The 24,467-nt window shown below is 38.6% G+C and overlaps 1 protein-coding gene across 1 annotated transcript in view; it reads right to left on the minus strand.

The window, feature by feature from the left end:
- Positions 1-250: 250 nt before the first annotated feature.
- Positions 251-24,467, minus strand: part of TES (testin LIM domain protein) — a 28,530-nt gene continuing 4,313 nt past the window's right edge. The window contains exons 2-7 of the mRNA XM_069802099.1: positions 17,045-17,130; positions 8,513-8,765; positions 7,027-7,362; positions 3,525-3,740; positions 2,797-2,955; positions 251-1,598 (exon numbers count right to left, since the gene is read on the minus strand). Of these exons, the coding sequence (XP_069658200.1) occupies positions 1,407-1,598; positions 2,797-2,955; positions 3,525-3,740; positions 7,027-7,362; positions 8,513-8,765; positions 17,045-17,130 (1,242 nt within the window). The 3' untranslated portion in view covers positions 251-1,406. The remainder of the gene's footprint in view (positions 1,599-2,796; positions 2,956-3,524; positions 3,741-7,026; positions 7,363-8,512; positions 8,766-17,044; positions 17,131-24,467) is intronic.

Consider the following 24,467-nt stretch of genomic DNA (forward strand, 5'->3'; position numbering starts at 1 on the left):
ACACAAGACAGTAAGCATTTTACAGTAATACAAGCTTTAAATTTTTTTGAAATAAAGTCAAAGCTAGAGAAGCATGGAAACATTTCCCCTCCTCTTTGCCTCCCCTAAAGGGGATTCAACAAGAACAGAATTAGTAGACAACTCAAGTGAACAACACTAATTTTTATTTGTGTTACAATACAGCCACCATAAAACTTGAGCTGAACATAAGACTTGCATAGATTTTTTTTTATTTTTTTTTTTGGGGGGGGGAGGTGGGGCAAAGACTCTCCATTCACTGTTTGGCACAAAGATAGCTAACAAGTTTCACTGTAGTTCTTCTTAAGAAAAAGAAAGAGAACCACACATTTGGTTTATCTAGTAAGCAAAGCTAATACACAGCTGTGATTTTTTTTTCACTCAAATAGTGAAAGTCTTCTGGGAAAGACTTCTTTGTGCTTTGGTTAAGAACTTATAAATCAAAAGCCTAAGTATGATCCTTTTGCAGAATTACATTCTTGGAAATACATACAGTATTGTGTATCACATCCCTCTGATAGAAGGCAGAATTTATGAAAAGAACATTCATAAAAAACAGAAGCCAGTTCTGATAGGCTAAGAGTGACACCCACTGATGTTGGTGGTGGGGTTTTTTTGTTTGTTGTTTTTTTTTTTTTTTAAATCTGGGCAAGACCTCCTATTATATTTTCTCACCCTGCCATCTGTAAAATAACTTCAATATTCATAAAATGAAAACTTTTGCAGGCATGAGCAGTTGTAAGAGAGACACATGAGCCAACACAGTTTTCTACTGGTGCAGAGTTAGTTTACAAACTAGGTGTGAGAGTAGTCACTATCCCTCAAGAACCCACGTGTCAACAACAAGCAAAAGATTACAGACAACTTTTTTTTTAAGCTTCCTTCTCCCTGCATACTTGAGGTCTAGTGAACAAAATGATGTGGTGATAAAGCTGATCATTCTGTCTAAAGTGCTTGATGAAAGCAGGGAAACTATAAAAATGATAAATTAGTGAACCCAAAGTGGAAGAGTTACATCTATCACACAAAACAAGAAAAACTGGAGCATTTTCACATTTTCTTCTTCATTAGACAAGATACAGCAAAACAGATCCTTCACGGTGAAGAGCTCCCTTAAAGTGTATATAGTTCATAACATTTTTTCTTGCATTTCTGGGATACAAAGTCATTTAACATAAGATGTGGGAACAGTGTTCCAAAAAAGAAAGTATTATTACAGGTAAAAAAATTAAGATTACATAGCAAGTTTTAGTCATTAAAAAAAAATCTTTGGGAAAATGCTATTTAATGCTTTCAATAAATTTAAGTGCCCCGATACTATGTATTTTACAGTAGAAATGCAAGAGCCTTTGGAACACAGCAATGGTTGGTTCTGTGCATGTCTTCTCTTAAGACATCATCTTTTTCTTACATTCCACTGAGCAAAAGACCATCCCTTCCACTGGCATGAACTTCTGGCCAATTAGACACTTGCTGCAACAGGAACACAAGAAGCATTCCTGCGTAGCATGCCAGTTGAAGTTGTTGTATGTCACACGCTGAACTTCTGGATCTATAGCATTATGACAGCCTTGGCAGATCTGTTTAGAAACAAAATGACACTTAAATGAAGCATACAAATCCTATCTACAAGTCCAATAAGAGTTGGAATTCTTAAGTGTTTTTGGAGAAGAGACAGGTGTTAAAAGAAGCCTTTGAAATACATTTCCAGCTTTTGATTTTCCTTTATTTTTAAAAGCAGAGTTCCTCATCAGAATGCAGCTGAGGACACAAAACAAAATAATAAAATGCACACAAGAAGTTAGTTGCTGCTCGGACTAAGCTTAGACAGTTATGATGGTTAGGGTTTCCCAATGCCCAAATAATGATAAAAACTTGTCATGCCAAACAGCACAGATCTTCATATATTAACCCACACATTTGAAGAGATTAGTTACAAATCTTCTTGTGCATTGGCAGCTGTAAAGCAATGCCAAAGAATTAAAGATTACTAGAAGGTCTTGGATATAATTCCATCTTAAAATCTGGTTGTCAAAAATTATCATTTAGATCAAGGAAGTTAATGTTTTAAGAGGAAAAAAAAAAGCTTCTCCAAAAGATAATTCCTTACACCTACCTCAGAAGATTATTAACTGCCAGCTAGAGATAATATTTTTTCCCTCCATTAACTACATAAACAGTCTAGATGCATATTAGACTGAACTCCCAACTAACAGCTAGTTAATTGGTAGATATGAATGGACCATCATCTCAGATTAGAGTTCCTAGCACAACTAGGAATCAAGAACTACCATCCTTTCCCAAACTTCTACCTTTATCCCATCAGTCACTCTCCTTTATAACTCATGTTGTTAGAAATACAAAGAAACAAAAGTACCTAGATTGCAGTTGCCACTACAGGCTTTTAGCAGACAAGCTGAAGTTGAATCCCACTGGTCACAATGAACTATAATTGACATGAACTAAACATTTAGCAGCATTACTCATCTTCATCAACTTTACTCCTCCTGTTACAAAATCCTGCTTCACCACTGGCAAAGTTAAAGGTATTTTCAGAACAGCCTCCCTCCTGCCAGTATTCAAGTTTATGAACTGACAAAATACTTGTCTGCTTTTAAGTTTTTCTTCAACAGGGAAAAAGATGATTAACTTGAGCCTAAACTTGCATTCAATTTATCCTCTTCAGGTACTCCCACACTGGGAGAAAGTGAGAGTTTCAAGCTCCATAGATGTATGTTCCCTTCCTTCACAGCACCAACAAGTCTGTAAGGATCTTACCGCAGCGTGGTTCTTCACATAGCAGGGTTTGCAGACTGGCTTGTCATTCACCATTACATAGATTTCGCCAGCCAGAACGCAATCACAGTCAAAACAGCAGAAGTGTTTCAGATGCCAGTTTTGACCTTCCGCTTGAGTATATTCATTGCTGAATATCAGCTATGACAAAGATACAAACAAATATTATTATATACATTTAAATAGTATGTCTCTTAATAAAGCTAGCCTCAGGATGCTTTGTAATTTCCAAGGAACTCCTGGTGATTCCACCGTTTCAAATTATTTCAACAACAAAACCGAATGCATTCACTTGTTTGACTGTTTCCCAAAAGCCTCCATTTCATTTATTAAAAGCCAATAGATGTCAAAGACACCAGGCAGGCTGTTCTCTGTATGCTGCACAGGGTGTAATTTAGTAAGGCACTCCCCCTAGTGTCGTTCATGAGGAAACAACTGCATAACTGGGACTGCAGAAGCATTTGCACTCGTGTATTACACCCTATGTCCTTGTAGACAGCAACGACCCGCCCTGTCCCAATCCAAAGCAAACTATGGATCTTCCCGAATGTGCAGTGTCCATATCGGTTTCAGTTCCTTACAACTACAATCAGCTAGAACTGGTGAAGGCACATCATCTCCCTGCACTAATATATTTTACTAAAAATCATACTCGCTTCTCAGGGGAGCAAACTTGTGTGCTAAAACAAAAGGACTAGGATATTTCCTACCTCATCACATCCAGCACAGCGGGGTTTTTCACTATCACAATAATGTCTTCCACAGTACAGGTTACCATTCTTCCAGAAATAGATCATGTCTACTAGAAGTTCACTGCAGGTGCAACACACAAAACAAGCTGGGTGCCACAATTTGTCATACCCAGCACGTTCTGCGTAGACAGCTGGGTCACCTTCTTTCATGTTCAGTTTGCAGCGATAGCAGGACTGGAAAGGGGTTATTACCAAGTTAAGTAAGTCTTTGAAGAGGTACATTTATAGCAATCATATATTACCAACATTTAATAAATCCCACCTTCCCAGACTGAAATTAAAGCATTAGTTTACTCCCATGATTAGACAATAGTGTGACATGATGCCACAGTACAGGTTTAACTAAGCAATTCAAGATGATGCACATTCTACTGACATAGCACTAGTGCTACTTAAATGGATTATTGTATTTTGCCATATTCACATTCTTGCAACTACAGTCCAGTTCTTAAAAAAGCAACAGGCAATTAAAATTCATGTTATGTTCTATAAGCCTTACATACTCAAGAATAAGGACAGAATAATAAGGACCCTCCATCAAGGCTAACCAACTAGACTACGACTAGAACCCATGACAAGAAAATGGCTGTACTTATAGGTCATGAGAAGAACAAGCCATATCTGCATCACTGGTAAGAAAAAAAAATTGTGAATTGTGATTAATGATCTTAGGATGGGGAGAGTGGTTATAGAAAAGGGACTACAAAGTTTATGAACACAACTACACTACAAATAGTTGCAAAAAGTTCATAGGCAGTCTTCTGTCCCATACCTGCTTACAGAGAGGGTTTTGTCATCGAGTCAAAAAACACAGGTGGTTTATGTTACTGAAACAAAAATTTTTATCTACAGTTTAATCACCAGTTTGGCATTTCCTGCACTCCAGTTGGTCTGTGGACTGGGTTGAACATCCTGGGGAGGTTTTCTCTATGATTCACATCACTACAAGCCCAGCCACAAATGGCTTTTTTAATTGTGTGTCTGTATATATATATAAAAAAATAAAATATATATAAAGTCTCTCAGCTGCAAGGCATATTGATCAGATCCCCATACTTATGTCAGACAAGCAATTCCAAAATATACATAGAAAGACATCAAAAGGGGAGGAAGAACAGCTTGGAACAGAATGAAAAAGGAACTGATGAAAGGGAAAGTGTAAATATATATGTATATAAAGCTTTTTGATTCTTTCTACTTTAGACCTCACACTCCAATAGGAGTAATTTTCAAGGTTTATTAGTTGTATGGACCCCAATGAGGGCAAGATGATTCATTTACTTACCATGTGCAACATCCCCAGCCTAGGTGGTTAAAAGATGCATAAAAAGATTTACTTCTTTGCAAGATAAAAATACGCTGAATATCCATTTTTCTGTTATTCAGCTTTCAGTCACGGTGAAATAGATTATTTTTTTTAAACACAAAGGCAATTATTATAGGTATATTAGCATTAATAGTAGAGACCTGGTTGTTTGCATTTTGTTGTTGCTTTTTTTAATCAGGTTTAAAAAAAATTGCAATCCATTCCTATAATGAAAATTAATTTTTCAAGGGATTCTATTTACTACAGCTACAAGAACACATACTTTCGGACTCAGTCTGAAAGACAACGTATGAGAAGATTTGGAGAGCAAAGATGCAGAACTAATAATAATCGATAGAAAAAAGTGTAGACGAGGATGGCAATTCTTCTGCAAGGCATTTAAGAGCTCTTCTCTGTATTCATTCATTTTGAACTGTTCAAAAAATAAAGTTGTTGAGATAATGCTATAGCATATAGCTGAAACTAAGTCACATTGCAGAAATCAGACAAAAAATACTTAAAAATAGTATATCTAAATTCCAATTATTTAGCCCAGGGTAAACTCAGTACCCAACAATAGATAAGCAATTCAAATGTTCACTTACACTATTAAACACTTCTAAGTCTCTTTCTAAATCCCCACCCACAGTGATGAGATACACCTGGACTAAACAGTAGGAGGTATACTCAGGTGCTCAAGTAAGAAAGTTTGGAAGTGATAAACAGTTGTAATGTAAAAACAAAGCACCTTTTTATACAATTACTCAGGAGGACAGAGTGCCTCCTACCCTTGACTTCACGTAGTCCAAGCTAGTTGGCCAGCAGGGTACAATGCAAGGTGTTTATTTCTGTAGGTGTTTCTTGAGGAGACAAGTGAAGAATTGCTGTCGTGAAACTAAAGTAACCCAGCAGGAGAGGCTGAGTTAAGACAAAGTGACAGCAACCTAATCAAGCCACGATAAAATAACTTTTTAGAATCTTAGAATATCCATGATAAGATAATGGTAAAAATAACTGAATAATTAATTTTAGAAAGTAGCTACAGGTAACCAAATGGCACAGCATATGACTGAATTAAGGTAAGGGGGCATGTTCAAAGCTAAAACTTAAGTGTTAATTTTGTATTCTATATGAATTACACCAGAAGTAATATACTGTGTCAGTTTAAAAAAACAACCAAACAACAACAAAAACACACCAAAAAAGCACACCACAGACCCCAATAACACTAAAAGCCATACTCTACAGCCATGTTAAACTTCTTTTCCATCTAGAACTTGAATATTCATTTTCTGTAAGTAACCTGGAGACAAATAATCTTTGGGATTCATACATATAATAGCAACATTTCTGGAAATCAAGTTACAGGAATTTTTGCCACTCTGAAGTGAAGGTCTACCTTCACTAAACTAATTTAATGTTATTTCAGTAATCCTATCCCTCTTTTGTGTTCATAATTGGTAGCCAAGGCATACAGAGCAGAAGTTAGCAAGTTGTGTCAGAAATACTTTATTAAGGGTATAGTTTTAGAAATATCAATGAAAACTGGGTAATTTTATATACCTTATTTTTTGTTGAGCTATTACAAGGCAGAAATCAGATGCCAAAAAAAAAACCCCAAAAATAGATCTGAATATCAAAAGAAGGCTAGTCAAAACAGCTGTTATATGGCTTGGCTTGTTGGACATGGGAGGGAGAGGTGTTACTTTACTATTTCTTAGTTTCATTTAATTTTAAACACAATTTGTCAAGTGGGTAATTTTGGTGCTCTTCCAAGAAAGAAGAGAAAACAGGCTTCTAAAATTAAACTAAACTCTTCAAGGGGAGACAAGTGTAGCAATTAAGACTACACAAGTATCTTTATTATTATTCTGTAAAAGCCACCCTGCTATACTGTATCTCCAAGCTAACATGTTTTTGCAACCAGGATGAAAAGGTCACCTAGGAAGTTACTTGCTACAATGCATTAAATACAGTCAGAAGCCAGGGTTCTGTGTAGACATTCACAACGTTTTCCAGTTCCCCTTCTTTCTTTCCCTCCCCAGATTTTCACTATTCCAATTTAACAAACAAGTTAATTGGGTTAAAATGACCAAAGAGAGCATTTGGATGGTAATAGAGGTTCTTTTTTTATCTTTCCTTTCTTATACTTACATACTGAGATGCCTTCTGATCTGGGGACTTGCCCTCCATCGCTCCTACAGCAGCTGAGGTGCCTCTGTCACCATTGTTCAAGTTATTCTTGTCAGTATCTCTCGTTTCCACCTCACCAGGGAGCTTGACATCTCCTACGCCAAGCGCCTCGCTTTTGTACTTCTTCACAAACTGTTCCATCTGCTTAACTTCATTGGGGGAGAGCTCGTGGCATTTTGAAGGATCCTGATCATGAGCAGGCAGCTGCTTAGCCAACTGCTTCTTCCTGTACTGTGCGCCTTCCGAGCCAGCAACAGGCTGCTTCTCCTTTGGTAGCATCTGCATATACTGTCTAGCCTGAACCAGAAGGAATTAGATATCAGATGCCACTTCAACTATAGACCCGTCCTTTTAAGCAAACACGCAACTAAAATCATCTCTGCTGTTGTTAGTGACAGTCAAATTTGTCAAAAACAAGGTTCTTTCCATAAACATTAAGCTCCCGAAACACAGTAGAAGGAGATAAAATACAGCAGATGCATTAATTGGCTTTTTCCCAGAGTAAGAGGCAGGCTTCCTTTTAAGCCTTTTACAACATGCATAATAGTTATTACTTCTTAGAGTAAATAACATTTACACAGCACCTTGTCTCTTCAAAGCTATCTAGAACTACTAATCATCAGTATAGCTTTAAAAAATAGAAGCTAAATAGCCTGCGTGGAGCATACAGCCCATTGCTGAAATAATTCTAGCTAAATAAAGAAAAAAGCTCTAGTTTTAATAAAGCTAGGACAAGCCTAAAAATCAAGGTGGTAAATGAATGTTAAGTAACAGTCAATTTACATGCACAAGGTTTGATTAACTGACTGAAAAAGGATATTTTGAGAGATAGGTCAGAGATAACACATTTCCAGCATGGATCACACAACACTGCAGTACAGTAGATTAGCAATCAAAGTTTGAAAAGCAAAATCCTCAGAAGGCTATCTACCATCTCATCTGCTTCAGCTGAAAACATACTGGAAGAGAGTTGGTCTTTTAGATGTCAACACTGACCTTGTTCTTACCATATACAGTAAAAGCTATATGCAAGACTGAGCATTCCCCTTAACCTTAAACAACGACAAACTGTTGTGGGGTTGTTGTGTTTTGGGTTTTGTTTTTTTTTTTAATTATTTTTCTTTTAAGCCCACATTCCATGCAAATTTTTGAAATTTACTAAAAAAAGGCAGGTTAGAGAAGTTTGACTTGAGGGACTTAGCAGATAACGCTTAATCCTATCTATTAAAAACCACCTCGTTCCCTGGTTCTCAAGAAGTTCCATAGACAAGCATCCATATGTGCAAGACGGTAGAGGCAAGACTCATTAAACAGGCACCATATTTTTAGTTTTGAGGAAGAAGAAAAGATGACTACAATAGGCAAATTTACCCTTCCAGTAAGCTCTGCTTCTCTATCTCCCATCAACTCCTGCCTTGAGCATGAAGAAAAAGTGAGTTGGACTTACAAGTGTCTGATTCTGAACAGGAGGAGCCCACTCAAAAGTCACAGTATTGATGGATATATTCTTCTTGGCTGGCACTGGATTAGTCAGTATCATTACGTTGCGTTTATACATGGGAATGCCATCATTCTTCAACTTTGCAATAAGGGTCGTATATTTTGTATCTTCAAAGAGCTTCCCCACTTTCCGATCTTCCTCATTGCTTGTGAGGACATCATGCTCTTCCTGGCCACATTTGCAGTTACGGCATATTTTTCTGAAATTTATGGAAACAGCAACAAAGTTACAGTCTCAGCTGAAAATTACATCTCACACCAGCTGCATGCATAGTAACAAGTGACTGGGAACCCAAAACCTTGTTTTCAGTGCTTTAATTAGGAAATATACAAATTATTCTGCAATACGTCAAACACCTCTTGAGGACGTTCTTCACTTCTCCTGTTGTATTAATTACATTCTTTGTTCACAGAGATTGTGTTCAGATAGATATCAGTCAACTATACTAACGCATTTTGAATATGATGCTACATCATTCTTTCAGTTACATCTCAGTACTGTTCACACACATACATGTCCATTATCACCCACCTACCAGGTTTAGTATCGTTAGTCACCCATGAGTTAACTTAAATGCATCAACATGATCATCCCAGCAATCATTTATTTGGGCTTTTAGTTTTTCAGGTTCTCTTTATACACTCAAAATTACACTATACTATTTTCTTCATATGCATTTCACTGTATGCATGATATTTGGTTATCACAGGGCTGCTATCATGTGGAAACAAATATTTCCTAGAAAGGAAAAAAATGCACACAGCCATACATACAGTGTAATTGCACCAAGTTCTGTTCAAAGTTCAGCATTAAAAGAAGATGAAAGAAAAGTGAAAGGCTTATATGGACAAAGCCTTTCAAACAGCTCTGAACCAAGTCAGAGGTACTCTGGCACACGCTGTACAGAGAATTTTCACAGATAACATCCTTAAAAGGTAGGAGGCTTTACTTAGATATAAGTGGTATTCTTTCATATACAACATATTTGAACTCCTTTGATTAAGGGATATTGGATAGCAATTTATTACCTTAGGCATAATTAAAAAATTCATATATAAACCAGAACCTTGGATTAGACAAGCTAGTTTACTATTTATTAATGGTTTCCCCAGAGCTTCAGTTCAAAGCAGTCAGCCACAGCATATGGAAACTAGCTAAGCTAGATATTCACTAAAGGTTCTTATTATAGCCTACAAAAATGGATCAACCTTCTGCATCTCTAGTTTGAAGATGAATAATTTTTTACTCCATTATTTATTCTTCACCTAGCAAATAGTATAAAGCTACTACCTACTACTACTGCCTCAAAACCCATCGAAATCTAACATTGTTCTGCATCTTGCTTTCTAAAGTCTCGAAGGCAAGGCACATACCTTATCTTAAGTCATCTAACAGGTACATAACAAGAACACACCACGACTACGGAAGGCCCATTAGGTGATGGGAAAGGAAGGAAGGAGGACCTGAATATAACCGGTCGTGTGAAGTGATGCACAGCCAACCCCAAAGATACGCACTACATATGTACACCAATTTATGATGTGGGGTACTATCATTTCAGTGTGTGATGAATGTTGTCCTGGTCATGTAATTATACAGCAACCATAAGTCATGGTAACCTAAGTCATAAGGCCCACTCGAAACAGAAATAGCTAACTCTGCAAGAGAAGTGAGCCACGCCACTCTAAAAATAACAAGAAAATAAAAACATTAACAGAACAGATTCTGCTTTGCAATGCATAAAAACCTAAAGAGATCAATAATTGAAGTGCAGGCTGTCTGACAGCTTGCATGACTTCCAACTCATTTCCACAACAGGAAAGATGCACAGAATTTCAAATATTTGGATACCTAGTAAACACTAAGCACTTTGCAATCTCCCAGCTTACCAAAACATTCAAGCATGAACTAGCATTGCCCATTAAGCCTAAATGCTGTACTATGCATCTCAAGCACTCACAACATAAAATTTTGCAAGATCTTCAGCAGTCTACATGAGTCCTTTACCTAGCTAATAGAGACTATTTAATATACTAATAAAGCAATTTATATTCACTTTGATCATCTTTTAAGGCGTGCATATGATTATACCTTATTACCACATCTCAATCACATCTTCTTTGAAATCTAATATGAGGTGACAGAATCAGACAGACCTTACTTTTTGCAAGCTTAGTTCATTATTACATCGTGACCATCATGCAGCTATATGCCTTACAGCACACATGCAACTTGAATTCAAGCAGTTAGTCCATCTGAACAATAGCTTACCAGGTATTTTCTTCACTTTTTCAACTTAAGTCTTTAGGAATAGTAAGCCCCAGTTTCAGTTTTGCCTCTCGACAGGATGTGATCTAACTACATTGGTGAACGAACAGACATTCTCAGGCAACCTTCACAGACTCATAGAAGTAAAGTATAGTCTTGCTGTCCAGAACTGCTCTGCTTGCAAAACAGAACTCAGCAAGAACAATTCATACTGTTGTACTGCCTGCGTGGTCACAACAGCAGCGTGACAATTTGTGCAGCTCTCCCTGCTCTGTACAGCATCCAGCTACGTGAAGCAGCATTGACAGCCTGCAGAGACCAGACCATCCCCAACAAGCTGTGGCGGAATTCTTCCCCTGAGACTTTCACACATGCTGGAAAAGCCACAAGTGCACCTTATTTTTGCTCACGCTACATCATGAAATTTCATATCTATTTTCTAGTAGTATTCTCTCAGAATGCAGAACAGCTTTGAGATCCTGTTTCTGTTTCCAACTAGGAGAACCCCCTGACTCAATTGCTTTTAAACACCCTCAGTCCCACCTTGAAGGCTTAACATGTTGCACTAATTTCAGTATCTGTGAGAGATTTTTCTGTTGTCCTGATAAATAGATGAACAGATAGTTGCAAAGAAGTAAAAGCATATAACTTGTCCTCAGGTCCTTCCTGGGTCCCACTGTGAAAACCACCATAGAACTACGGTGCTTTACACTTGCATTGAAAAGAATGAGCTACTCGCTGATCTCCCCAAACCGCACACTTAATTTAAGAATTTGACTGTGTACACCTCAGTCTAATGCCATCTCCTTGCTCTTTCAAGATGAAGTGAATGACTGCCTACATGGAGTTTGCAAGAAGCTGTTACAGGGGCTATGTTACAAAATTACAAGTGTAGTAGCCCTGGCATTAGAGCTTGTGGATAATTAAGTCTCCAAATGCAGGAGAAAACAATCCGGAAAGAATGTGGAGAATGCTGAGTCACAACTGATGTCAGCATATGTCAGTAAGTCAAAGGAAAATCCCTGAGGCTGTTGCCATTTCCTCTGCTCCCCAAGGCTCCTCTGGATCTCAGCCACATGAAGATGTCTGTACACTGCTAACAGCCATAAAGAAAGGTTTCCTGTCCTGATTTATAACCCCTTTTCAGGACTGGAAATTATTCAAGAAAGATATCCAGTTGACATTTACACACATGACTCTTCCTGCTTAATACTGTTTACAATTTAGTCATACCTTCTTCCACTAAGTTGCCACATCAGAGTCCTGTTCATTAGTCACTGTCCCTTCTGCAGAAGGGATATGGCCAATTACTTCTACTTAGAATAGACCGGCTGGTCATTTCTTTGACCACGATACAGCTATCTTACTGAAGTGACCCCGTCCCGATACCTCAAACTTACACTTCACAAGTCTGTCTGATAACTGATGCTTAATTTTTATTTTTGGTGTTAAAGCAAACACCTCACATGTGCCAGGAAACCCAGTTGCTATTATATACACACACAGAGACATATTTATAAACACATGTATATGTATAGACTTAACTATCTCCTTTGGCTCTATCAAGAAGACAGGCAGTGAGAATTTCTTGTTCTCGCCATTTGCATTGTCAAAAAGATTTTCCCTTCACTTGAGGGCATTCAGCAAGAACCCTACTTAAGGAGGTATTAGGGACTCCTGCTTATGTGTTCACAGCTCAGGACTTCAAAGGAGAGAAATGTTCCTCCAGTCAAATCTCAGCAATTTGGGAAGCTTTTCCCATTCCAAAAGTGCAAGATAGGGAGGAAGCTTCAAAATTGTAGAATTAAAAGTTGCATATCACTGTAAAAGATGGATCTTGTAGATTGTGCCTTGCTTCCAGGTCTTGGGTAGGTAGAAAGAAAGAAGGTAAACAGATTCCACCCCCTCTCCCAAGCTGGTGAATTCCTGTGTCCTGGATGTCTACTGACAGCAAGGATTAAAGACTTCCAGTTCTTTCTCCAACCCCAAATGTCAACCATCCTCCTACTTTTCTATCTTTTGGTGTATGGAGAGGAAAAATAATTCAGATCATGACCCTTCCTACACTGGCTTTGCAGTCATTCTAGTGACAGGAGGCAGCAGCTGCAAGCACAGGGATGCCCTCAACAAATACCTGGCAGGTCCTGAGGTTTGTGTCCTCCACACAGAAAGACTAACCTCTTCCAGTGATTCCTTCTGTTATGCTTTCTTGCTATTAATGCAGCTATAGTAATCACAAATGTTTTGAACTGTGCCTCAGTACTTGCCTGTCAGCTGTAGTATCAGAAGATGTTAAAGCCAACTTAAAGCTCTCCCTGCCTGCCAGGGATTGTATCTGTGCAGAGAAGCCAGATGCTGAAAAAGGTCATTCCCAAGCTTAAGATTCTTGTCTCCAGAAGCTTTTTAATATCTTGGCAAGCTGCAGAGACAATTATTGCTTTCCTGTATACACATGGCCAAGATAAATCAGAACCTTCCCTCCTGCTTTTAGCGACTGACTCCTGTCCAACACTTCCCTCTAGTGGGAAACATATTCCCAAAGAGCAAACATGTATCTGACCAGCAATGTCTTACCGCCAGCCTGCTCTGTGAATTTTGTGGAGACCATTTTGCAGACTGACAGAAATCTTAACACCTGAACTGAGAAGACCGTGCCCACTGCTGCTACACTTTGATGGAAGCATGACTGTGAGGGCAATTTTAAAAGCAAAAGCTATTAACACACTAAGATAATGCAGGTAATTGTTCAATTGTTCACCATTCAGCTACTGTTGTAGACCATGGCTCTCACTGTATTCATTTTGTGTTCAGCTCACAATACAGGTTTTCAGAACTTCAAAATTTAGGAACAAATTTTACAAAGGGCTTTGTTTACCACCATTTCTAAACTAGCCTAAATTAACAGTTCTGCACCTATATAAGCATCCCACACACTGTGCCAAGAATTACAGCACAAAGTGCCTAAACAGCACTTGCCATCCCAGAAGAGGCATTTTCCAAACACTCCCAGTATAGGGAAGAACAGGGTAGCAACTCCATGTAAAACCCTGCTACTAGATAGGTATACTTGGATTTTTTTTCGTGCACTTTCCACTCTGACTCGTCAAAGGCAGAACTGAGGCTCTTTTATACTGAAATACTGAAGTTACATCTTAGCTCTTTGAGGTACATTGGAGTTTTCACGTATCAGACCAAGAATTATGTGATCTGCTGAAGCTCCCCAGCTCCTCCCAGGAGAGGGCAGTGTCACGCTTACACAGACTACAGCAAGGGCTGCAGCCTGCAGACAAGCACAGCTGCTGCCTTACTGTACTGGATCTGGCACCTATGGAGGTAACTCTCTTCATAATGCCCGTATGGTGCTGCGCTTTGGATGGGTGGCTAAAACAGCATTGATAGTACTTGCTATTGCTAAGCACTTCTCTCTGCCAGTGTCAAGGCTTCCTCTTTTTTGGACTCTGCCTCTACCTCGACAAGTAAGCTGGGCATGGGCAAGAAGCTGGGGGGGGGGCACAGCTGACTCAAATTGGCCAGACAGATACTCCATACTAGTGTCATGCTCAGCCATAAAACAGGGGCAGAGGATGAAGACGACAGGGTTTTTGACTTCCAAAGTGGACACTGCCTGGAGACTGGCTGGGCACCAGTCTGCTGGTGGGAGGTGGTGACTGACTGCCTTTGCATCACTTGCATGCCCACCCTCCCTCACCCATTAAACTGACTTTATTTTGTTTCATGAGTTTTCTCACTTTTCTTCCTCCATTTTGCTCCCTGCCCCATTGTGAGGGGACAGGGGGTGAGCAGCTGTGTAGGTGCTTGGCTGCTGGCTGGAGTCAACCCACCACAGTTTTCTTTCATCCCAATGCATAACAGCTTCTTTAACTACAATCCCTACTTCAACACCTGTCTTTTACAGGTGAGTAGCAGTGAAATCCATGACTAAACTTGAACTGATTTTTAGCATTCGTGTTATAAAGACAATATTCTGTCTACTTGTGCTACAGTTTGCTTCTACTTAAAACAGTTTCAGATTTTAAGGCTAGTACAACTAAGTGAACAGGTATTTGGGATCCATCCCTTTCTGTTCAAGTGGTAGACTCCCAAAAAATCTCTGTACCATGCAAAATATAGTAATATATTTTTTCCTTTGAAAGCTGTTTACACAAAACTGATTTCAGACTTCAGATTCACACCCTTACTGTCCCCAGTAGAAGCTCTGCTGAAGAAACAGCTACTTTCTAACCCATTCTTGAATTGCCTCAATGGCTAACTTTTCAACTGTTTCAGAGGTATGTGCCACGTTTGTCTGACACCTAGATTATGCTTCTCAGACTACTTCTCACCACTTTATTTACCCAGTCTATCCTATATAGATTTGGTTTCCAAATTAAATCTTAATCTTAACTAAGTAGTCACTAGTTTTATGTCTTTTTCTTACTCGCTCTTCAATCCACTGCTCTCTACAAGCTCTTGCTTTCTAGGAAAGACAGTGTTGTGACAAGCTATGTATTCAGGACCTGGCACAATGAGCCCTAACCACAGGAGCATAGTGAAAAGCGTATAAAGAAAACACACAAAAACCTCCAAATACACACACAGAAGCAAACACACATTCTAACCTCGTAATCATGCTATTATATGGTTAAATCACTTCAGACATTTTATTTCTTTTTATCCCAAATTCTTCCCTGTTAAAGAATAAGCTAGGTCTAACAAAAGAGAACAAAAAGGAAGAGTTGAGAAAAAGTTAACTGGAGTAACCTTTTATTTTTTTCTCCCCCACTTGCAATTTCCCCACCTATCACAGACTATGAACAAAGCTTTCTCTCAAGTAGGAAGTGACATAATTTCTCATCTAACCATGGATAAACAACACTATTTACTCCTGCAATTTTTTTGTTTTACTGAATTGCCTACACACATTAACCATGTTCCATTGTATTTTACAAGTACCACTACGAGTCCCATCACTGACTGAGTGCATATTGAAAAAGTCTTCCCATAAATTATTTTTTATCTTTAGATGATCACATTTATTTACTAGTGTATTACAAATAATGACATGGAGCAAGGAGTGGTAAGTTGTTTCTATAGCTACATATTACAGATATGTAGCCAAGAATATATGTTCTTATCAACTTATAGCAAGTCTTTGCCATGGTCTGTTCATCTTATTATTTTCTAAACTGAGTATCGTTGGCAGTCAAATACTTGGGCAAAGTTGTAAAGTCTCCTAGGCCTTATCTGCACTGATGGCACTATGGCTGGGATATAAAGACTACCTTAAAAAAACCCCACAAAATAAAACCCTACTGCAGATAGTTATGACTGTAGCTAAATAGCATTGGTGAAATGTAATCATTTTAATTGCTAGTGTGTGCTAGTGCCACTAACATTTATTTTTATGTCCCTTCGAGGCTGTTCCCTTTGAGAGGGGGTTGTTTTTTGTTTGTTTTTTTTTCTTTTTTTTTTTTTTAAGTCAGAATCACTAAGCTACATCTTGAAGCACACCCAGTATGATCAGTGAACTAGGCTACCTAGATATATACATTAATATGCATATATACATCTTGTTTAAGTAAAACAAGAAAGGTCTTAATAGAATACAAAGTTTCTGCAGAAGAAATGGCATAGACCACAGCATAGACTATTTACTTCTACTATCATCAGCTCTTACTGGTTTAGGAACAGTGCATCATCCAAGGCCAAGTACTAACTTATTTTAATTATGACATCTCTTCCCCCTTTAAGTAATTTGTAGATGTATACAAAGTTTCAACATCTTTTCAACATAGATAAGATATTTCACCTAAAATCTCAGAACAAAGCTTATGTACTTGGTCAGGAGCTGAGAAAGCATTTTATTACTGAGATAAAGCACACTTCCCTGTCATCTCTCTTACTGCAGGGATATAGTTGTTTTTACAAACCTACTTCAACTGTTTATTAAGCTAAAGCAAATGCTTCAGTAGAAGTACTACCATAGACTTCAGTGCAGATGAAATGTATGTTCCTAAGTGATTACATCCTTAAACACTCTATTGTAATGCAACTGAGAAGTCCTGGCCCTGAACCTAGACACAGCTTCTTTAAAGCATCTGAATAGCTTAACTGAAAGAGAGAACAAAAGCAGTTAGTTACACATTTGCATATATGTGCCAAAATCTGCAGTGCTGAGTCACAGCTTAAGAGACATCTGGTGTCACTTACCTCCAGAAATGAAGCTCAAATCCTTCACACTTATCCTTGCATTTTAAGCAGGGGGCACCAAATCCTTGCTCATGGCCCAAGCCCATCTGTGTACAGAGCAAAATGACTACAGTCAGCTTCAAGAAATATGCTGCATGAATGATCTTACTGCTGCCTTTATAATCTACAATCCACAGCTAAAGCAAAAGATAAGCATTTCACTAAGCCGACATCAGGACAGTCTTTTGAGTTCCACTCACCTTTCTATTGTACCTACATAAGCAACAGTGTTCACACAAGCCTGTTCATAGGGTTGAGCTAGCAGGCAGCAAGTTAGCCTTAGCCAAACCCAAGTATTTTTCTGGTGACTTGTCTCCCCAGCCCAGCTTGCTCTGCAAGCTTCACACAAGAGAAGCAGCAGATTGTCTGCAGCTCTTCCTTAGATCTGTGGCTGTGAAACCACAGCGAGTGAGGCCATAAGACCTCAAGTCAAAGGACATTTAATCCAGCTGTCAGGACAAAGTTATTTGCCAAATACGACTCGGCAAAAATACAGAAGAGCAAGAAATAAACAGAACCTACATTTATATGCACTAACCTGGTCACCTGATAGGAATAAAGAAAACACCCAAGTGATTTGTCTAATATTCCCAAGTATATTTGAGACTGGTCTGACAGTGATTGAGAACAGAATATACCCTTTACAATAACATTTCAGCTGGACTAACACCAGCTTACTTTCCGAGGAGAAAGAGAAACAGCACAGTTAGCAAAAACAACGACCATAAATTATATGCAAAGGGTTTCACCCTGAAAAAGATTAAAATGACAGCTGACCAAGTCATAATGCAGAGGAAATGCAAGAGAATATAAAAAACAGTGCAGAGTAAAGGGCAGGTATTCACACAATATATCAACACATCAGCAAATTTAACTGAGTAACAGCCACTGGGTAGTTCGGGGTGAAAAACAGACACCAAGCACCATAACTTATGCATTCATATAACAGTAAATTTAAAATGCCTCACTCCAGCTCTTTAAATCTTTGGGGAACATCGCTCTTAAATCAGATGGATGAAGGACCACGGAACTGTGGCCACAGTTGGGTGTGCAGGCTCATGCCCAACATGCAGAGGGGAACCCATCCCCACACCCCCACCTAACACTCCAGTGGTGTGAGGAGCACTCCTAGTCAGCTGTGGATAGGCACAGTGGGAGGAGGGACAGTCAGCTCACCTGTAGTTTGGCTTTTACCATGAATGGAAAACGAGCTAGAGCCGACAAGTGCTGGTACTAATCTTAGTTCTGGCAACAATACTACAATGACAGGCCTAATTAGGTGTGGTGATGCAGTTTTATTATGAAGAAGTTTGCAATTTACTCTGAGAAGTTATACTACTATTGTTTTTTTATGTGCAAGGATAAGAAGAGCTCAACTTTCAACTCGTTTCTGTCCAAAATGAAGGAACAGATTATTCACAAATCACTTGCTCAACACAAAACACATGGTAAAATGCCGGGAAGACCATATTTTCAGTTATTTTATAATTTGAAGGATCACTGCCTCCATAGTCATTAGACATCCCCGAGGAAATTACAAATTTTTCTTGCAGCTTATGGTCTATTTAGGGAAAAGAGATACTTTGGCAGCTATTAAGTTACTGCTTGCAACTACAGAGATGGATAGAGGGGCGTGAAATTATTTCTTCCTTTCTTATCTGGAAGAAATACAAGCCTGCTGTGATCATGGTGACATCTTTGTCAGCCTAAGGGCTCAAGAAGTTCACATGGTATAGGTGTTAACCTGAAGTCAGACCAGAAGACATCTAAAATAAACATAACTTTGAAGATTAAGTTCTTTCATCAACTACTTTTTTGTCTATGTTGGATATATAAAGCTAATGGGTTAATAAAAGTTTGTCTCCACTGAAGATGGGTGTTTACAGGGTCTTCTCATCTGGAATCCAGAGCCCCACCATACACACACAGTACCTTGGTACACACACACCATACATCAGAAAACAACCAAGCACTCTTGTCAAGTCGCACATGAAGAGAACAAAATGTTGGCCAGGATGTTCCCTAAAGAGAAAGAGGAAGCTAAAGCAATACAAAACAATTGCTTTTTTTCAGGACAGGTTGGTTTTTGTTTGGGGTTGTTTGTTTGGGTTTTTTGGTTGGTTTTTAAAGTCATACTCCCTAAAAAGCTGTTAAACTTAAAATGTGCTTGCACTGCCCTGAAAAACAGCCCCCCCCCCCCACTCCCCGAAGCAAAGCCAACATTAACCCATTCTCTCTTGCTGCTACACCAGCTGCAAACTGGAATTACTTCTTTATGCTTATGCTCTCCCCTCCTTTAAAGAGTGGGAAAGGGGAAAAGGGGAATAATGATGATTTTATTGATATTGTAATTGGAAGGCTTAGAAACCTAGGATCACTTGTGTATAGAGCACTATTGTACAGTACACAGAGAAATAGCCTTAACATTTCAAGAATTACCAAAACAGAATCTGAAACACAAGTACAAAAATGAAAATGGTTTCTGCAATTTTTTAATATATCATTTCCAAGCCTCCTAACATTCAGGGTTTTTTAAGCTAAAAATACCTCTCCAGAAGCAAATTAAGAAGAGGAAATATGTGCTGTCTAAATGCTCCACCCAAAATGTACTCCCTTCTCCAGACAAAAACAGACAACAACCAGCCAGCCTACTTGCATCTTCACAATCAGCAGTGTCTGGAGATTTCTTCAGAAATACAGGATCCCACATTACTTCCCCAGTAATGAAGAGCACATCGTTAAGTAAATGCTTATGCAGCTTGAGACAAAGTGAATTAGCAAACAAGATAGACTTGTTTTGAAATGTATTTCTCAGTTTGCTGCACAACAGAAAGAAGGGAATGACCTTTCTATATGCAATGTCTGGTCACCTTATGGAAAAGGTTTAGCTCGAAACTAAGGGGCACATTGAGGACCAAATTAGACATGATTCCAGATGCACAGCCTCTGCCTTTGTTCTGATAGAGAAACTATGTGGCCATTTGCCAAAACCAAAGATATAAAAGAATTGCACACAGTGCTTTTGAGTTTGACTCTATCTAAAAGTCAGTGCACATCAAATATCCCTCCACAGTCCTGTAACAGGACCTCCTTCAGTGGCAAGGAAGCATCAGCCTTAGAAATGACTGTTTCTTCTTCAACAGCTGATTCCGCTGTAATTTGGGAAATTAAGAGAGCCTAAAGCTGCAGTATGCTTCTTCATTGCTGCTGCCTACATCTATTTGCCATGCCTTCTGAAGGACATGGCCAGCTCTGTGCTGGATAGAGAGCAGGCTGAGCACGTACTGGAGCGGGAAAGCATGCCTGACAACAGGAGGGAATCCATTTTCCCCATAAATGGCGTTATGGGAGAAATAGCACAGATAGGTCAGCTGAAATACTGCCAGAAGAAGGGTCCTGCCTGTCTACTGCCATTAATTTTCATTTTACAGCAAAAGCTATCCAAAACCATCTGGTATTACTAACATACCCAATACAGTTTTAAATAGTCCGAGTACAGAAGACGATATAAATATGATTGAGATCATCCGTTGCATGCTGCTTTCAAGATTAAATAGTCCTCAAGGGCAGAGAATTTTAAATGGTTACAGCTAAGTGAGAATTAGTGAAAGACTGCACTGCTTCAGTTCAGACTGGAATCCAGAGTCAAAAGTTGGCTGTCTTTACATTAAGGAGCCATGTGTAGAAGCTTACTGTCATCTTAAAAACCCAAATGGTCCCGTTCAAGTGTCTAATAGTTTGTTCAGATGTGTAAGAGAAACAGAGTAGTTGCTATGAAATAGTCTAGACCTGGCTTATCAGAGGCTTCTGTCCACTGTCTCTCAATATTATCACTGTACAGCGACTAGTCTAATTCTGTATTCCCTCCCACAAAGCAGCTGGGCACAAATGATACAAAGGGTATCCTAGCAGAGTTCCACTGGAAGTATTCAATTATTTTGAGTTACCATTTAATAGACATCACACCCACCACAAATATAGCCCTCAAAGCTAGTTGCTCTGACCTTCCCGCCCCTTTACAGAGGGGCAGCAATAAGAAGGTAAAAGAGGAACCCATAACAAAATGGAGAAACTCCATTTGGCATTTCTAGGTCTCCCTCCCACAAGATTTCTTCTACGTCCTCAGTTCCACCAAAGGACCAGAGCTAACTTGGGTCTTGGCTGCTTTTCCTTCCTCCTTCCAAGGAGACTCCTGTACCACCAGACAGGTGAGCTGTATTAATATTTCACCTTGCCACAGACAGTAAGACACAATACCGGTACTTAGCCTCTGCAGAAGATCAGAAGCCCTTTCCACTGTTTGAGACCTCTCCAGTATTTGAAAGGTTGTGGCTATACAGTGAGAAAGTTGTCATTAGTGGATTGTGATAATTAACAGTGGAGCCCCAGAGTAGACTTAAATCCTCTTCACTGTCCTTTTTGCAGATCTTTGTCCCGTGCCCTTGAGTCCTCCAAGGGCAGAAGCAAAGAAATCCATGCTAAAGCTATTCCTGGATTTACTGTAAAATCCCAGGAATCTTCTGGTTTGAAGATTACCTAACTATTGATCCATTTGGATGTTTGAGGGGCTACATCAAGTGATATTGTTTCCCATTTCCAATGTAAGCTTGAGAAAAACACCTGTATAACACAGATTTCTAGCATATCCTAAGGTACTTTAGAAACTTACAAAGAAATGAAGGTAAAGCCAAGTATGCAAAAAAAAAAGACTGTGAGAACAAGACACATTAGAAATCTCACATGCTGTGCATGCTTTATCGCTGAGACCTGATCTTGTATCACTCCATTCTGTACCAGCAGAAGTCTTCTCTATTAGGGAAACACAACAAATTGGAAACTAAAATAGGCTACAGCATTTAAATTTTAAAAGCAGCAGAGCTATATTATTTCTTATGATTCCAGAATGAAAAAAAAAAACCCCAACCACAAGAGACATGGTTATATGGGGGCAATGCTTATAAGACTTCTACAGACACTGTACAAGAAGAGAGAAAAAAAGTTCTATCTGTAGTGAAAAGCAGTATCCCACTAACCACCCTATATTTGTTATTATTTAACATGTCTATTGAAATTGATGGGAAGTCTGTCTTAGCTTTTTTGACATATGCAATTTGATTTAGGGAAAAGTTGACTGGAATTAAGATGTAGAAGCTTGGGTAAGGAGGTCCATTAGCACAGGAAGAAGGATGCCAAAAAGTGGCCGCATCCAAGAAAAATGTTAGAAAGATGATCTGGGCAGGACAGGCAGAAAAATAAATCGAGGAGCTGCAGCAGCCTATGATAGCACACAAGTACTAAGAATTTATTTTATTGTGATGTCTTCAACTAAATATCAAACAGTTCAGAATATAAATATTTAAGACACTGCTACACAGTCTACTGTCAAAAGACTAACAGCTATTAAAGATCTCAGCCGGATAGAAATCAAGTCATGTTTATTCACAAAGTCCAGTATTATGCTAGCTAAGTTGGAATGCAGCTGACGCACCAATAACACTGCCTATAAACCTCCAATATAGCACTATCCATCACCCAGTGCTGCAGAGGCTTTTTCACAATACTTGGCATATTTTGTTTTGACATCAGTGCTCTTGCCCAGTTGCATCTTCTAATATTAGGTTTTCAGAAGCAGACCTGGAAATCTACATACTCACTTATTAGGATCTTAAGTCATGCAGGAAAGTGCATGCTTTTTTTCAGCCAGTGCTCTTAGAAGCTGCAGCTAGACAACCTCAGACTGAGAACAAGGCACAACAGAAGGGTTAGGCAGACACTAAGAAACAAAAAGACCAGAAACACACATACAGCAGTACCAAAGTACAGTTACATCTGGTGTAATTCGGAATTATCATGACAGAAGCCTCTTTACTCCCTTGACCTATTCATTTGACTAGATAACAGCTGTGACGAGCTTTCACCTTCACAGTCCTACTCTTCCTGCAGGTCTCCAGCACCTAGAAGAACCTCAGCAACTCTGCATGTTAGCACAAAGTACATATTAGGGGGTTTGGTTTTGGTGGGTTTTTTTGTTTTTTTTATTTTTTGTTTTTTACATATACACCCTATGTAAAACATATATACACACACACCCCCCATACGCATATATTAGTTATATATATAAACCAAACATGCATATCTATTTAAAACAGATTGTAAAATACAATTTTTAAATACAGCACAGTATGTATATTTACATCTACCCCATTGCATCTGTAAACTTTGTATTTGCTAGGAAGAAGCCATTAATTTGCAATACTTGTTCAGCATACTTTGAGATAAAAGAAATGTGGTTTTAAGCAACTTTTACCAATAAAATTTCATTCACAATTGTTACTCACCATTATTATTGTTTTACTTAGAGGAAAGGAAAAACATTTCTTTTTTTCCAGGAACACTTGCAGAAACAGATCTTTGTGCTTTTAATGACAGAATACTGTAACTTAAAAGTAAGTTAATTTTCCATCTCACTAATACTTGGCTTATAATTATAGCATATCAAAGAAAGTTTAACCTGATCTTAAAAGTCATGCAGTCCTGCATTCAAAGTGTTTCTTGGCTTGCTATTAAGGCATTTCATGTTAACTTACGGTCAAACACCTGGGGAGTACTTTTGCACAGAAAAAAAAAGTAAAAAATGTTTAATTTAGCCTTGCCATCTTTGCCAAGCTGATATCTAGGCACATTGGACAAAAAGTAACTAGGGGTGTGCATTCAGATAGGTGTTCCAGAAAACAATTCACAGAATTTTTTTTTAAGTTTGTGAAGGAGGAGGGAAAAAAAATAATCCCACCACAACATATGCAGGAAGCAGTTACTCAGTTTCCTTGTTAACAAAACTGAAGTAGTTCCTCTCACACCTCCACACTTGTTTTCATACTTCTCCTTGCAGGCAAAATTCACCATGAATAAAATTGCATTTCCTTGATCTTACTATACATAAGGAACAGCAAAGAAGCTCTGTTATCGTGAGTTTCCATGGCAGTAACACCAAAACAAACAGTGACCTCAACAGGAAGCATAGCCCAGCAGATATTACTAAATCATGCTTTGCAAAACACTAAAAAGTTGACTTTGCTCCTATACATATTTTATTCACCATTCATTTAACAACAAGCATTACAGTTGTTGACTTAATGATGGCTAAACCACTCTGTGTTTGGTTTTCCACCATAACAAAACAAACCAACCCTCATGCCATAGAAAAATAACCACGCAGGCATTCTACATCGGAGAAGTTGCACCTCTTCCCCCCAAACTCCTCTGCCCCTTCTTCATCACAATCAAAGTTCCTTTTATAAAGCAAGCATTATACTGTGAAAGCTTATACAGAACAGACTCACTGCCAGATTCTTATTTTCTCTAGTGAAGTACAAGACCATGCTGC

This window comes from Haliaeetus albicilla, chromosome 14 (genome assembly GCF_947461875.1).
Source record: "Haliaeetus albicilla chromosome 14, bHalAlb1.1, whole genome shotgun sequence".
NCBI lineage: Eukaryota > Metazoa > Chordata > Aves > Accipitriformes > Accipitridae > Haliaeetus > Haliaeetus albicilla.